General features: G+C 35.4%; 2 protein-coding genes and 1 long non-coding RNA gene across 3 annotated transcripts; 1 reads left to right on the top strand and 2 right to left on the bottom strand.

Moving 5' to 3' along the window:
- Positions 1-3,675: 3,675 nt before the first annotated feature.
- On the bottom strand, positions 3,676-4,945 carry LOC133834161 (rust resistance kinase Lr10-like). Its single transcript, XM_062263675.1, has one exon. The coding sequence runs from the start codon at positions 4,760-4,762 to the stop codon at positions 3,842-3,844; it is 921 nt and encodes a 306-aa protein (XP_062119659.1). The 5' UTR covers positions 4,763-4,945; the 3' UTR covers positions 3,676-3,841.
- A 1,247-nt stretch (positions 4,946-6,192) lies between these two features.
- Positions 6,193-7,373, top strand: LOC133777697 (uncharacterized). Its single transcript, XM_062217393.1, has 2 exons — positions 6,193-6,366; positions 6,465-7,373. Exons 1-2 carry the CDS (start codon positions 6,193-6,195, stop codon positions 7,371-7,373), a joined length of 1,083 nt encoding a protein of 360 aa, XP_062073377.1.
- Positions 7,374-8,892: 1,519 nt separating this feature from the next.
- Positions 8,893-11,622, bottom strand: LOC133834162 (uncharacterized). Its single transcript, XR_009893318.1, has 3 exons — positions 11,180-11,622; positions 10,284-10,347; positions 8,893-9,123 (listed from the first exon to the last, which is right to left on the bottom strand). It is a non-coding gene; the product is annotated as an uncharacterized LOC133834162 (long non-coding RNA).
- Between the last annotated feature and the right edge of the window lie 3,507 nt (positions 11,623-15,129).

Genomic DNA, 15,129 nt, shown 5'->3' with positions numbered 1-15,129 from the left:
ATGCATATTGCTCTAGTGAAGAATAAAAACATTGACGAACACTTAATTAAAAGTCGTCAAGAGATTTATTGGTGCGTGGAATTATTTTTTAATGTATTTATATTAATTTCTTATCAATTGATTATTGTAATTATAGGTTAAATTGCTATATATAGACAAATGTTTTGGACAAAACTGGACCAGATAGAGCTACACTAGTCAAGTGTGACCTGGCCAGATGTTACTATAAAAAAAAAAGTTTACATTTAGTGACAACATAAATTTACAATATAATTTTTTTGAAACTACTAAATATTAGTTACCCAAATTCACACTACAAAAAAGATGAGTTTTACAGGTGCTTTCTTGCGGTGGCAAAAATCTTGTATTTGCGTCGATAAATGCCGGTTATGTCTTGCCAACGCGTTTTGACTATCAAAAAATTGTTATCGGTAATGACCTTTATGCCAGTGCCTTTAGTATGGCTTCGACAAAAATTATATTCATCGGCACTTTAAAGCGCCAACAACAATAAGAGTGTCGACATAAGGGAAAATGGTTGGCATCATCTAGAGCTGTAAATGTGGGTCGGGCCCGGCCCACATTTTCGTGCCTTCGAATAATTTGGGTTGGGCCGGGCCCATATTCAATTCGTGTTGAACCGGACCATCCCATATTTGAAAGAGTAAGCCCAACACGGCCCAGCCCATGTTGTGCCGTATCGGGTCAGCCCACTTTCCTTATTTGGGCTCACTTTTAGGCCTATTTTATTATTTCAAAAAAATATGAGGATGGAGAATTGAACCATCTACCACATCTTTAACAATCAATGGACTCACCACCAAACTAAATACATTTCTTTGTTTAAATTATAGTTTTAAATATTTTTATATATTTTTTAACAATACTTTACACAAAATTATATCAAATATAATTATTAGAATTTGAATACCTACTAATAAATACTAAAAAAAATTAACTCAAAAATCTTAAAATAAATTAATATAATTATAAAATATAAACATTGAGAAAAATAATAGACTTTTATTATCATTTTAATTTATAGATAATTGACAAATAAAAATTTATTATCATTATTAATGTCAAAATATCAGGTTTTTTATCGTGTTGTGCTTTTGTGCCGTGCCATCGGGCTTGTCGAGTCCTTTGGTTAAAAACGGTGCTTTCGTCCTTTGGTTACCCCAGAACAGTTACGGTGAACCGGAAATTTAACTCGCTACCCGAGTCCTTCGGTTAAAAACGTGCTTCTAGTGTCATTAACAGGTTAAGGTGGAAAACCAATCAAAAGGAAATTATATATTTTATTTAAAACATAAAACTGTTCATAGGCCCATAAAAATATTTACAAGTTATTTACAACTCAAAATGGTCATTACTGTTTCAAATTTACAACCCGCCGACCTAAGCGGCAAAATAAGGTAAATCCCCTAGTTCCTCTGAGAACTCCTTGGCCGTGGTGGTCAAGCAGCCGCATATGTACACAGCATCACCTAAGCTCTCCACTCGAGGCTGGGTGAGCTTTTCGTTCCCTTTACCTACACCACATAGAACTCATGAGCCAAAGCCCAGCAAGAAAACACAATATAGCATGAATATAGTATCAACAATGATCATAATAATCATTCAGGACTTTCAGTCCAAAACTGATGAGTGACAATTGGAAAATTCACTAAAGTGGGTTCAGTTCCCTTTAACCATGTGACGATAGGGTCACCGGGGTTTTACAAATAAGTGATCATTTCACTAGCTTATCACGATAGGTGCTCGATGAACTGGTCACCATTATAACCTATCGCATAACCATAGAGTCATAACTGTGGGATTGCGCTCCCTAGCCATGTGACAAGCAGTCACCTAGGCCTTAGGCCCTGGCTCTGAGTAACTAGCTTAGACTAGTCAACCGCTTATAAGTTTCATCGACCCTAGGGTCGTTCCAGCATTAATGCTTCTAGAGTCATTCAACGCTGATATCGATTAGATCCAATCTTTTATCGACCCTGCATTCAGGACGCTTATGCCGTTTCTGACTCTCAGGTCAGTAATATGTGACTAGTGTCGCCCTGACTAATCAGTGCCATACACAAGTAAGCAAACTCCGCTAAGCATTTAATATGCAATCAATGTCCACATTTACCAACCAACATGCCTCAACAACAATCATGCATGTCATATATACAGGGTGCAGTTTTCTTACCTTTGGTTCGAGCGAGAAATAGAATAAGAACGACTCCTGAGAACGATTGACATTTTGATTCCTTAGCGGTTACCTAATCATAACCAATTATAACGTCCATTAATGAAAATCAACAATAAAAGGGTCTTGACCTAAACCCCACTCTCGGGACCTCGAAACGTGCCCACACAGTGAGTAGATTAAATTCCAGGCATTAAGGATTGAAACCTCGAGCCAAAAACCCTTAAAAACACTCAAAACGGGATTTTGAAGGAACATAGTAGTGCTACAGCGCTACTCACTAGCGCCCCATCGCTATACTCAGAACCCCAAACCGCCCAACAGAGCACTGGGTAGCGCTATAGCACCCCCTGATGGGCGCTATAGCGCTACACCCATCCCGATCCTCTCCTGAAACCTCTTCGTCCTTCGACTCCTTCAATTCCAACTCGATTCCAATGCTTCCAAACCACATTTTTGGTGCCAAATGAACCCAAAAATCATCCCCACAAGCCCTAAGCATCACAACCACAAGAACCCTAGCCAAAAACTCCCAACAAAACCCATCATCCAACCTAGAAATCTCAACTGCAAACCAAAGCTAAAACAGAGCAAACCAGGAAATTTAATGGCTAGAAACTTACCTCAAGCTCAGATTATGATGCTCTTCAAAGGTGGATCACACTCCCAAGCTCTCAAGACTTACTTCCCAAGCTTGAATCCTCAAGTTAGGCTCAAAAATCCAAAGAGAAAACAAGGAAAAACAGGTACGGGAGAAGGCTCTTAAGATGCTCTGTTTTTTCTTCCTTCTACAGCCTTCAATGGCTTATATCTATCCTAGGGGTGAAAAGACCAAAATACTCCTAAGTCAAATAAACATTTCTAAAGGCTTCCAAGGGCAAAATTGACATTTCCCACCTATTTCGCTAATCATAATTAATGCTCTCCAATTCCCGCTATTTTCGATATTCTCAAACACCAACAATTCATATCTCATTACCCTTTAATTCCCGGCAACGCTCTAATCATTAAAATCACCCCAAAACTCACCCCGAGCCTCGAGCTTAAACCTGTTATGACTAAACCGCTAATTAATATTCCAAGATCGTCTCCTGCCGAAATATGGGTTAGTGTTATTGGGTGTTTATTGAATTTTCATATTAAATTAGTTATAAATTAAAATAAATATTTTATTCATTAAAATATATATGTATTAATAAGTTGGATATCAAATTATGACATGGATGGACAAAATCAACCACATGTGTCCATGGTACGTAGTAGATAACGACAAAAACCAATGGAGGTTATGAATTTACAAACAGAACGGTAGATTAGGAAGTTACCTTAATAAAGATTGAGAGTTAAGTGTAACAACATGTAAAGATAAGGGAGTGTTGCCACAAAAATCCCTAAAATAAATAAATTTATAATATCACATTTTTGCATTGAGCATTAGCAAAGAAAAAATACGTTAGTAAATGAAAGAATGAAGAAGTCAATTACAATAAACAAAAGTATATCAATTGTATGTTCCAAATTTATGTATTTCAAAATACATACTATATTTCATTCTAGTACAATTTCATATATTTTTTCTTAACCAATGTCAATTTAAACCTTTAGCTATTGAAAATGATATGTTTGACTAGCTAGTCTTTAGAAAAATTACTCATTTTGCAACGACAAGGTCGGTTTTGGTGGCATTTGCAAAGATTGTAAACTCCCTTCCATCATACTTACCACCTCAGACATGGACGGGCGATTAGATGGCATAGCTTGAATGCACCATAAGCTCACAATAATCATCTTTCTTGCCAACATTTCATCATCTTCATTCACCATTTCTTCACAGATATTTTTCAAGTACTCACCATCATCATCATCAACATGCTTATGCACCCAATATGGATAATATATTTTACTTGTTCGAGAAACACCTGCATCAATATTCCTTCTTCCTCCCACCATTTCTAGAACCATCATTCCATAACTATATACATCAGACTTGTAAGATACTTCACCAAAATTCCTGCTATACATTTCTGGTGCTGTATATCCAGCTGTGCCTCTACCATTCAATAGAGACAAACTACTCCCATCTCTTTTGCACAACTTAGCAAGGCCAAAGTCAGAAATTTTAGGACAAAAGTCAAAATCTAGAAGAATGTTATGAGGTTTTATGTCAAAATGTAAAATACTTGAGGTACAATCTCGATGCAAGTAGTCTAGTCCTCGAGCAATTCCAATTGCAATCTGATAAAGCGTTTTCCATTCTAGGCGGTTGATGTTGGTATTATTATTAGTATTTAATGATCTTTGATTGAATATAAACTTATCCAATGATCCTCTAGGCATGTACTCATAGATCAAAGCCCTTTTATTCCCTTCATAACAATATTTCAGAAGCATGACTATATTTTTATGCAAAGTTGTTCCAATGCTTGCAACTTCATTAATGAAGTCTTCTCCATTACCTTTAGCCTGCTTTAGTACTTTTATTGCCACAGTTGTGCCATTCGATAACTGTCCTTTGTAAACAATACTAAAGCCTCCTTCACCAATTTTTTCAGCAAATGAGTTCGACATTCTCTTCACACTTGCATAAGTACACCGCTTTGGGGTAAAGGTAAAAGCATAATTACTCTTTATAAATTCCTCGACATCAAACTGGTCACTTTTGCCCTTCTCCCAGCTTATCTTTGATTTTCTTTTGTAAAAATATATAATCAGAATTGAGATCACTATAACTCCACAAATTGCTGCTGGCACACCTACATTAAAGTAATAATAATACTATTATGTTTAATCTAATATTCTCGTGGGAATATATGAAAAAATTTAGAGAAAATATTATTTTCGCTCCTATCATTTTTTTCTTTAGAATATGCAATCAGTCTATGTATTTTGTTAAATTACATTTCAGACACAATATTTTATAAAATAATGCCCTAGACTCGATTTTGATCAAAACAATTTCAATTATAAGATCAATTTTTGGATCTTCGGCAATGCAATGGGTTCAGAGAATTGGGGAAGGTGGTTGCGAAATTGAGAAGGAAAAATTATATTTGAAGTTATTTTGACCAAAATAAAATCTAGAGTAGTATTTTGATCTATTTTGAAAAATACAGAATTTAAATTGCAATTTAACAAATCACAAAGGTGAATTGCGTATTCAGGAAAAATAGAGGGGATTGTGTTACTTTTACGTACCTGCTACTATTATCAAATAATGCTTCAACGATGATCCTGCAGTGAAAAAGCTAAACAAGTTATCCCACGTTGTCTTTTATTATATATTGAAACTGTAACATACTCTGAGAATATCAATGTTTGACTGCTGTTTGATTAAGATAGTGAGCAAGAATAACTACGACAGTTTAATAAATATAAATAGAAAAATTATACATACAGAGAGAAAAAAATTCAAGCAAAACCATGTAATTATAATTGGAAGATGTAGATGGGAACGGTCTTTGAAAATTCAAAAAGTATATGCTTGATGAAAAATACTACTTTGTCCTATTATTATATAAGAAATCCTAAAAAATTTAGTTTATGATTTTTAATATACTTATGCACTATAAAAATAAAATAAATTTAAAATAATGCTAAAACAATATGAAATTAATGTTGACTCTTTTCAGACATATTTCAACTAATTTGTTTCTTCATATTATGACCATTTTATTCCAATTTCCAAAATTACTCTTTTTATTGATAAATATTCTAATAAAATGTATACATGTACAGTGAAATAAATAAATAGAAAAAATAACAGTGTAAGTTGAATACGTTTTTTTTAGTGTATGAACTTTGAAAAGTCAAAGCTCAAGTTGTATGTTAGAAATAAGGTTACATTATCTTTAACTTGTGTATTTAATTTAATTATTACAACTAATAAATTTATTTTAATCTCCCGATGTTAATAATGTTTTTAGCAATTCTATTATATCTTTATGCAAGGATTAATATTTCTTCTCTTTCTTTCTCTCTTGGTGAGATATCCCGGTGCCATGGCAAAGGGGGCAAAGATGCAGGGGAAAGCTAGGGTTTCAGGCAAGAAAAAGAAACGGGGACCGACTTCTTCAAATCGGGGTGTTAAAACTAGATCTATGGATGAGATTTTGGGTGTTAAGGAGCTGGAATTCGCGGATGAAGAAGATGAGCCATCTAAACAATTGGGCACAGTTCTCTCGCCTAGTCGACGGAGGCACTTCTGAAACGACAGAGTGCGAAAAGGCAGGACTTCTCGAATTGGTTGGTGGCTTCTAATTGCACTGCGCAGGATGTTGCTACAGGTAAGTTGACATCTCCTCCCATTCTTCGTTTTGGGAAACTAGTCGAAAATCTAGATAGTAGCTTTGTGAACTTGGAGACAGAGGAGGAATTGAAGGATAAGGAACAAATGAAGAGGACAGTTGGGGTGAAAATTGAGCTAGAAGACATTGAAGAGGAAATAAATTACTGGCAATCGGTCATTGTTTGTTATGTCATAGGTGCTAACCCACCTCTACATGTGCTAGAACGTTTTGTGCGAAGGATTTGGAAGCATCATGGAGTTGATAAAGTTGGTACTCTATCTCATGGTGTGTTCATTGTTAGATTTCAGAATATGGAGGATAGGGATAAGGTCATAAACGTGGGTTACATATTCCTTGATAAGAAGCCTCTTATCATGAAACGGTGGAATTCTAGTGATGATTTTACAAAGGAGGATGTCAAGACAGTGCCTATCTGGGTTCAACTTGGGGGTCTAGATATCAAGTACTGGGGAGATAAGGCCTTATTCAAGATTGTGGGGCAGCTGGGTAAACCTATTCAGGTAGATAATATTACAAAAAGAAGGGAGAGACTACACTTTCCAAGGATAATGGTTGAGGTATCAATTACACAAGCATTCCCGCATACAATTTCATTCATCAATGAATTGGATCAAGATATTGAGCTTACTGTGAAGTATGAATGGTTGCATGTATGTTGTGAGTATTGTAAGGGTTTGGGTCATACGACACCTATATGCAAGAAGAAGGGGCCAACCACTGGTGCAGCTCCGCAGACTTGGGTGCCAAAGAAATCAGCAGATGGAAAGCTGACAAAGGGGAAGAAGCAAGTGGTGAAAGCGGATGGTTTTCAAAAAGTTGTTAAAGGGAAAAAAAGTGCAAGCATCAGTGGACAATATCACAGAGGTGCATAATTCTTTTGAGATGCTGGATTCTAGGTTTGAATTGGATCAAGAACAGAGGCCGAATATTGATGAGGGGGGAGATCCCTCTGCCTCTAATGGATAGAATCCTATGTTGGAATGTAAAAGGGATTAACAACCATCAAAATCATACTGAGATCAAGCACTTGATCAACTCCAAGAAGATTGGTTTAGTTAGTCTCTTAGAAACAAAGGTGAAGAATAAAAATATGGGAGTTCTTTACAATAACTTATTTTCTAGTTGGTGCTTTTCGAATAATAATTCTTGGGTAGATAAAGGGAGAATAATACTGGCGTGGAATCATTGTTTGTATACTATTGATATCAGGGTATGTACTAGCCAATTAATTCATTATATGGCTCAATCTCCGCACTTGAATGAGAGGTTTTATATTACCTTTGTATATGGATTCAATGATGAAGCGGGAAGTGAAATTTTATGGCAAGAGCTTACGGGATTGGCCAGTAACATTGATGAGGCTTGGATGATTTTGGGGGACTTTAATGTGATTCTTTACTCTGATGAAAGAGTAGGGAAGAAGACTACTCATAAGCCATCCGAAAGATTTAGAGATTGTTTGTTGCATTGCCAGATGGAAGACCTTAAGTATTGATTAGGTTGTTTTTATACTTGGAACAACAAGCAGCAGGCAGAAGACAGAGTTTGTTCCAAAATTGATAGAGTCGTGGTGAACCCGAAATGGGCAGATGCTTTTCTGAATTCTGAGGTGGTTTTTCTTGTAGAAGGTGCTTTTGATCATAGCCCGGTCCTTGTCTCTTTTTACCAAGATTCGTGCAAAGGGCATATGCCTTTTCGATACTACAAAATGTGGAGGGATGCAAAGAATTTTGATGCGCTTGTAAAATCTAGTTGGGAAGAGGCTATTTCAAGTACAGCTATGTATAAAGTTGTCAAGAAGCTAAAGAGATTAGAGAGAGTGCTCCTGGATATTAACAAGGAAGGCTTCAATGGTATCAAAGTAGCTGAGTTAAAAGCAAAACAGATCATGCTTGTTTGTCAGGAGGCTTTGCAACAGGAACCTCATAATGGTTTTCTCAATGATAAGGAAAAGGAGGCTCGAGGTAATTATATTCAATTAAGCAAAGCTTGTAGTATGTTTTTAGCTCAAAAAGCTAAGACAAACTGGGCTCATCATGGAGATGAAAACACTGCATTTTTTCATGCATCTTTGAAGGCAAGACGGGCTCATAACAGAATAAATTCAATTAAGAATGGGAGAGGGATTTGGATAGATAATTCAGAAGATGTCAAAGCTGCTTTTTTAGATTATTATCATGAACTTTTGGGTACTACTATGACTAATAGGCTGGCAGTTATTACAACTATAGTGGAGAGGGGACTGTTGCTTTCATCTCATCATATTCGAATCCTTCAAGCTGATTTTTCTCAGCAAGAGGTCAAAAGGATTTTCTTTGCAATTCCGGGGATGAAGGCGCCAAGGCCGGATGGATATGGTTGTAACGTCCCTAAGGTAGGGTACGTCTGCCACATACTCGTAATTCTAGGGTTTACGAGTATGTAAGGCACTTGACCAAAAGAATTAAATAAAATGATACGAAGAAATACAGAAAAATTTAAAACTTTTATATAAACTTATTAGAAGAAATTATTACACGTATGAATACTTTAAATTTAAGGCAGCCATATGAAAACTCTAAACCATTATTGCATTGCTACTGAGTCCGTGCTCCACAAGTTGCTCAACAGCTAAAGCCACACCTGGAAAAATGTTGGAAAATAACATAATGAGCTAACGCTCAGTAAGCAAATCTCATGCATACACATACACATGAATGTCGTGAGTTTGTAGTGCACATATATTAATATGCTGACTTATATACTTATGCATTCCATTTATTGCTCATGCACTTTCAAACTTTACTTTTATGCTCTTTCTTTTAGTTTCACATTTTTATGGGCCCAATATCACTTGTGCACACTGTTTGATTCAGCCAATGCCTGCAGGGCTTGTTACACATATCATATAGAATCCCATGGGTTCTCCTCCGGCTAGCCATCATCTCAGCTAGGCTCATCATAACACTCATTTCATCGTTGCCATAGCTGCCATACTTATTACACATATGGAGGAGAAAGACGGAAACATGGCAAACATATCTGAATGGTCAACTCTGACCTAGCCCACACTAGTGGGCAGCCACTATAAGTCTTATAGACTTCCGTCTTCTTTACTGAACTTACTTGATTGCTTCATCAAAACAGTGGCACCCTTTTTAAACATCTTATTATCACTTTGCTTAAGCCTTGTGTCATTAAAATGTTTAACTTTACATAAGACTTTTCAAGACATTTCATAACTTTTCTCATATCCATATGCATGGTCTTATATCACATAATAATGTATCACATAAATGTACATGCCATGCATACATGCTGATGCTGAAATGCCAATGTTCGTGTTCATGACTGATGTTGATGGTATTCAATCAAGGCATTGTATCACATCTCATATAACTCAAAACATCTTTAGTCATAATACATGAAGCTTTGGGTTGGTGGCGTTGTTATACCTTAACGTAGAGCTATGGCTCAGGTCTAAGGTTTCCAGCCTAAAAACTTAAACGCTTCATATATCATAACATATAACAAATCATGAACATAGAGTAATCCACATATCCATCAACATAAGAACACATACTTGCACATAATTCATATCATTCTTAACCAAGTAAGACATCTTTCACATATCACAGAATTCATCAATTACATATCACACAACACCCTTATGGTGTTCATATAACCATTCTTCACATACTTATCATATGCATCATCATCATACCATACTTAACTCATCAGATGTACACAATCAATGTAGTCATGCATCTTACACTTAAGCACAAAAGGTGAGATTTACTTACCTTAGGTCCTTAGCTTATTTTAAAACGGCTCACCAAGAGTCAATCAATCAAATCCATACAAATCCTATTCAAGGCACATAATTTATTAAATTCTATCTAATCCGTAAATATACACTATTGATAGTGTATATTAATCATACCAGAAACTATATAAATAATAATAATAATTATAATCCTAACAACAATAATAATTATCGTCTATAATTAAACTTATTTCGATATTAATAACAAAATACTTCAATAGCAATACGTATATGGATGTATATATTCAAATAGTCATTTTATAAAAGAAATCATATTTGTAACATAAAGTTGTAATAATCAATATAATGATAATAATATAAATATAAATATTTATATTATTATTAGTTAGTCATAATATCAATTCCAGTGATATAATAAATATACTTTCTCCAAACTTCACCGGTCTTACAAATATCAATAACTGTAGGAAACTAATATTTGATATTATTTTAATATTCAAATATTAATATACAATAATAATGGTTAGATAATAGGTTTACTATAAATCATACTTTTCATATATATATATGAATCTGTATTCTTGATTTACTTAACAAAATAATAACAATAATAATTAAAATTACTTAATCATAATAATTTCCATATTAATATAAAATCAATTAAATATGTATTTTTATACTTGATTTAATATCTAATATTTTCTAGAAAATTAGACAGCACAACGGCTATAAAGTGGACAATTCCAAAATCAAAACCTGTATAAAAAATATATATAATCCCAGACAGCCAGTAAATTACAGAAAATATTCCATATATCAATAATATATAATTATATACCATAAATACACATAATAACAATTACTCTAATCAATCACAATTAAATCACAATATATAGGTTAAAGAAATTATACCAAAATGATCGGGTTCCACAATAAGTCAAACGATGATTTTCTGAGACTCAAAACGTACTTCGGAACCTCGAACACTAAGTTTCGACCGTCGGTCTACGGTGGATCGCGGTGGCTCGTGGTGGGCCCACCACCCAACTATGGTAGATGTAGGAACAAGTTATTGGGTTTTGAAGCCCACAACACGAGGAACACGATGGTGGTGACGGATCGGCAAACGGATGCCCGAGGTGGCCGAATCGCAACTTTGAAGTCGCGGGGTGGCCGAACTTAAATCGAGTGGTTGAGGCGTTTAATCGGCGAGTGAGCTCTAGATTCCCGCGTGGGTCGATAGTTCGGAGGCCTCTGAATCCAACGGTCCGGCGCGTGGCTAAAAATGGTGGCCGGAAAGTACTCCTGCGTCGTCGGCAACAGTAATACGCAGAGGAGAAAGAGAGAGAGAGAGAGAGAGAGAGAGAGAGGGAAAGAGTTTCTGAGGAGAGAGAGAGAGGGGCTCGGGTAAAATGAAAGGCTGAAGCCTTTTATTTTATTTATTTATTTATTTATTTATTTTTAAAAATTATACTTGGACCCAAAATACTAAAATTCTTTTCAAATAAGCCCTTTAGCCAAACTTTCTTAATTTTATAAAAATCCCCAATTAAAATTATATGACATTTGGGTCCAATACTTGACTACTCAAGTTTCTCTTTCTTTAATCTCATTAAAAACATAAAATCATATTTTAAACACTATTTTTCCATTACTATTTCTTAAATTTGTAAAGTTGTACATTTTATGTATTAAAACTTTGATTTATAATAAATAAATGTATTATGAAAATGTTGGATATTACAATGGTAGTTTCTTTTTTTCAGGATAACTGGGACTTAGTTGGCTCAGAAGTTTGTGATGCAGTTCTCTCCTTTTTAAGAACTGGAAGTCTATTAAAAGAATTAAATGCTACGACGATTACGCTTATTCCAAAACCTAAATGCCCAGATAATGTGAGTGATTTCAGACTTATAGCTTGCTGTAATGTTATATAAGGTAGCCACGAAGTTAATTTGTTCAAGATTGAGGAAGATTCTGCTTGATTTAATAGCTGAGAACTAGAGGGGTTTTGTTCATGGGTGATATATAGCTCATAACATCATGGTTTGTCAAAATTTGGTGCGTCATTATGGAAGGAAAAGTAGTAAACCGAGCTGTATGATAAAGATTGATTTGAGAAAAGTGTATGACACGGTGAAGTGGGATTTTATTGAAGAAATGTTAATTGCTTTTAAGTTCCCCCAGGAATTTACTCACCTCATCATGCCTTGCATCAGAACGCCGAAGTTCTCTTTGATGATTAATGGAACAATGCATGGTTTTTTTGCATCCAAGAGGGGTTTGAGACAAGGTGATCTAATGTCACCATTGTTGTTCGTGCTAGGCATGGAATATCTGTCTCAAATAATGGCTAAGGTTGCCAAATTGGCAAGATATAAGTTTCAGGATAGGTGTGCTCAATTGAGATTGAATCATTTGTGCTTTGTAGATGATCTTCTCCTTTTCTGTCATGGAGATTTTGTGTCAATCTTGTTAATGCTAAGGGGGCTCAAATTGTTCTCTAAAACTTCTGGCCTTCTCCCTAATGTAACAAAATTAGCTATCTATTGTAGTGGCATGCCAGAAGAGGAAGTGAGAAGAGTGCTCGCTGTTTCGGGATTCACGAGATGCAATTTACCATTCAAATACCTGGGTATTTCGATTTGCTCAAAAAAGAATCAGTTCTGCTGATTGTGGAAACATTATTGATAACATGGTTCAGAGGATTCATATGTGGAGTTCGAGGAATCTTTCTTATATGGGACGAGTAACTCTTATAAACTCAGTTTTGATCTCAATTCATTCTTATTGGGCTCAAATCATGATTTTGCCTAAATTTTGTTAAGGAAGGTGGAATCAATTTGTCGAGCTTTCCTTTGGAAAGGGATGGCTGAAGGCTTGGGTCCGAGTCAAGTAGCGTGGGAGAATGTTTGTCTGCCTAAATTGGCTGGAGGTTTAGGATTTCGCAATATGATTGACTGGAATATAGCAGTTATGGGGAAATATGTTTGGGCAATTGCTGCTAAAAAGGATAATCTTTAGGTTAGGTGGATACATAGTGTCTACTTGTCTAATGGGAATTGGTGGAATTACACAGCCCCTCCTAATTGCAGCTGGTATTGGAAAAGGATAGTAGCAGTCAAGGACATCATAAAAACTAAGATTGATTTGACCACTTTCATCGCTGAAGGATATAGCATCCAACAACGGTATGCATTCCTTTATCTGATTACTGATCGAGTGCAATGGAACAATTATGTTTGGGGAAGACTCAATATTCCCAAACATAGATTCATTTTTTGGTTGGCAATGAAGAAAAAACTTCGCACCCGAGTTTAGATTAGTAAATATGATCCATCTATTGATCGCTCTTGCCTGATGTGTGGAGATCAAGATGAGGATGAGCAGCACTTATTTTTTGCTTGCCCCTATAGCTGAAGTTGCCTTGCTCGACTGAAAACCTGGTTGAGTTGGAGAACTCGGGCAGTGGATCTTGGTAGATTACTGCTTTGGATAGATAAAGCAAAACAAATCAGCAAGGTGAGGAAACAAATCCTTATTGCTGTTCTGGCAGACCTTATTTACCACATTTAGTTAGTAAGGAATGATGCTTTTTGGAATCACAAAGTCTGGTGTATTAATCATACTGTACAGAGAGTGCAAAATGAGGTTAAATTTTGAATGTTTCATGTAATGCCAAGGAAGGAGAATAATGTAGATAGAGATTGGTTTGAGTATATATGTAGTGTCATACAGGGGAGAATTTAGTTCAAGGGTAGTTGGTTTTGTAAGAATTAGTTGATGTATTTGAGTTTTGCTAGCAATACAAAGTTTCTTATTCACAAATAAAAAAGGATTAATATTTAGAATAAAAAATTATAAAGAGTCAAAACTATGATATATATATAGGACAATTCTTCTATAGGGGCTTCACTTTAAGTCCTACCAGTGGGGCTCTCAGTGTTTCTCGACCCGTGAACAGTTTTCGGCGCAATTTTTTTTTATGACCGTGTATATTGTAGTTATTTAGAGCATCTGCAAATTTTTAAAAAATTCTGAATAGTTTACAGTACCGAAAACTAGGTTCAGACATGTTGTTTTTCATGCGCATAAAAAAAATTAGTCACGCGTGCAACATGTTTGAACCTAGTTTTCGGTATTGTAAACTATTCAGATTTTTTTGAAAATTTACAGAATGCTTTAAATAGCTACAATATACACGGTCATAAAAAAAATTATGCCGAAAACTGTTCATAGGTCGAGAACACTGAGAACCCACTAGTAGGAGTTAAAAGTAAAGCCCTATATGATAATTCGCCTATATATATATAAATATATATTAGCTTACCATTTCTGGATAGGGGCATAGGAGTAGGAGGCTCCGTCGGCTCAGACTCAGTGTTGACTGTAGTAGTAGTTGAACCTCTGGATAGGGGCATAGGAGTAGGAGGCTCGGGAGGCTCAGACTCAGTGTTGACTGTAGTAGTAGCTGAACCGCAACTGTGGTATGTAAGATTATTAGGACAATAACAAAGCTTCTCTGCATCGATGCCATAACTACAAACTCCATTGACTTTGTCACTGCACTCATCATCATCCCCTTCAGCTTTTCATCCATTTGATCAACATTTTCTCATTATCAGTATCAACTTATAATATTTTTAATAACCAAACTATTTTTTCTTTAGAAAATTTTACAAACTCTTTGTAATTTATCATTAATTTTAAATAATGAAAAACTCACGATGTGTATGATCATTAATTTACTGCACCTTAGAAACTATATAAGTAGACCTTTATATTATTTAAAAATATTAAGATAGAATTGGTACGTACCGCAAGTATTAGGACAATAACAACCCGTGTACTTGACTTGGAAT

The sequence above is a fragment of the Humulus lupulus genome, chromosome 5 (assembly GCF_963169125.1).
Source record: "Humulus lupulus chromosome 5, drHumLupu1.1, whole genome shotgun sequence".
NCBI classification, from domain to species: Eukaryota; Viridiplantae; Streptophyta; class Magnoliopsida; order Rosales; family Cannabaceae; genus Humulus; species Humulus lupulus.
This window is presented reverse-complemented; position numbering and strand designations above follow the sequence as displayed.

Coding starts and splice junctions, on each gene's coding strand:
- LOC133834161 (XM_062263675.1), bottom strand. CDS start 4,762: ATGTCGAACTCATTTGCTGAAAAAATTGGTGAAGGAGGCTTTAGTATT.
- LOC133777697 (XM_062217393.1), top strand. CDS start 6,193: ATGGCAAAGGGGGCAAAGATGCAGGGGAAAGCTAGGGTTTCAGGCAAG. Junction 6,367..6,464: donor CATCTAAACAATTGGGCACA/GTTCTCTCGCCT, acceptor TGCACTGCGCAG/GATGTTGCTACAGGTAAGTT.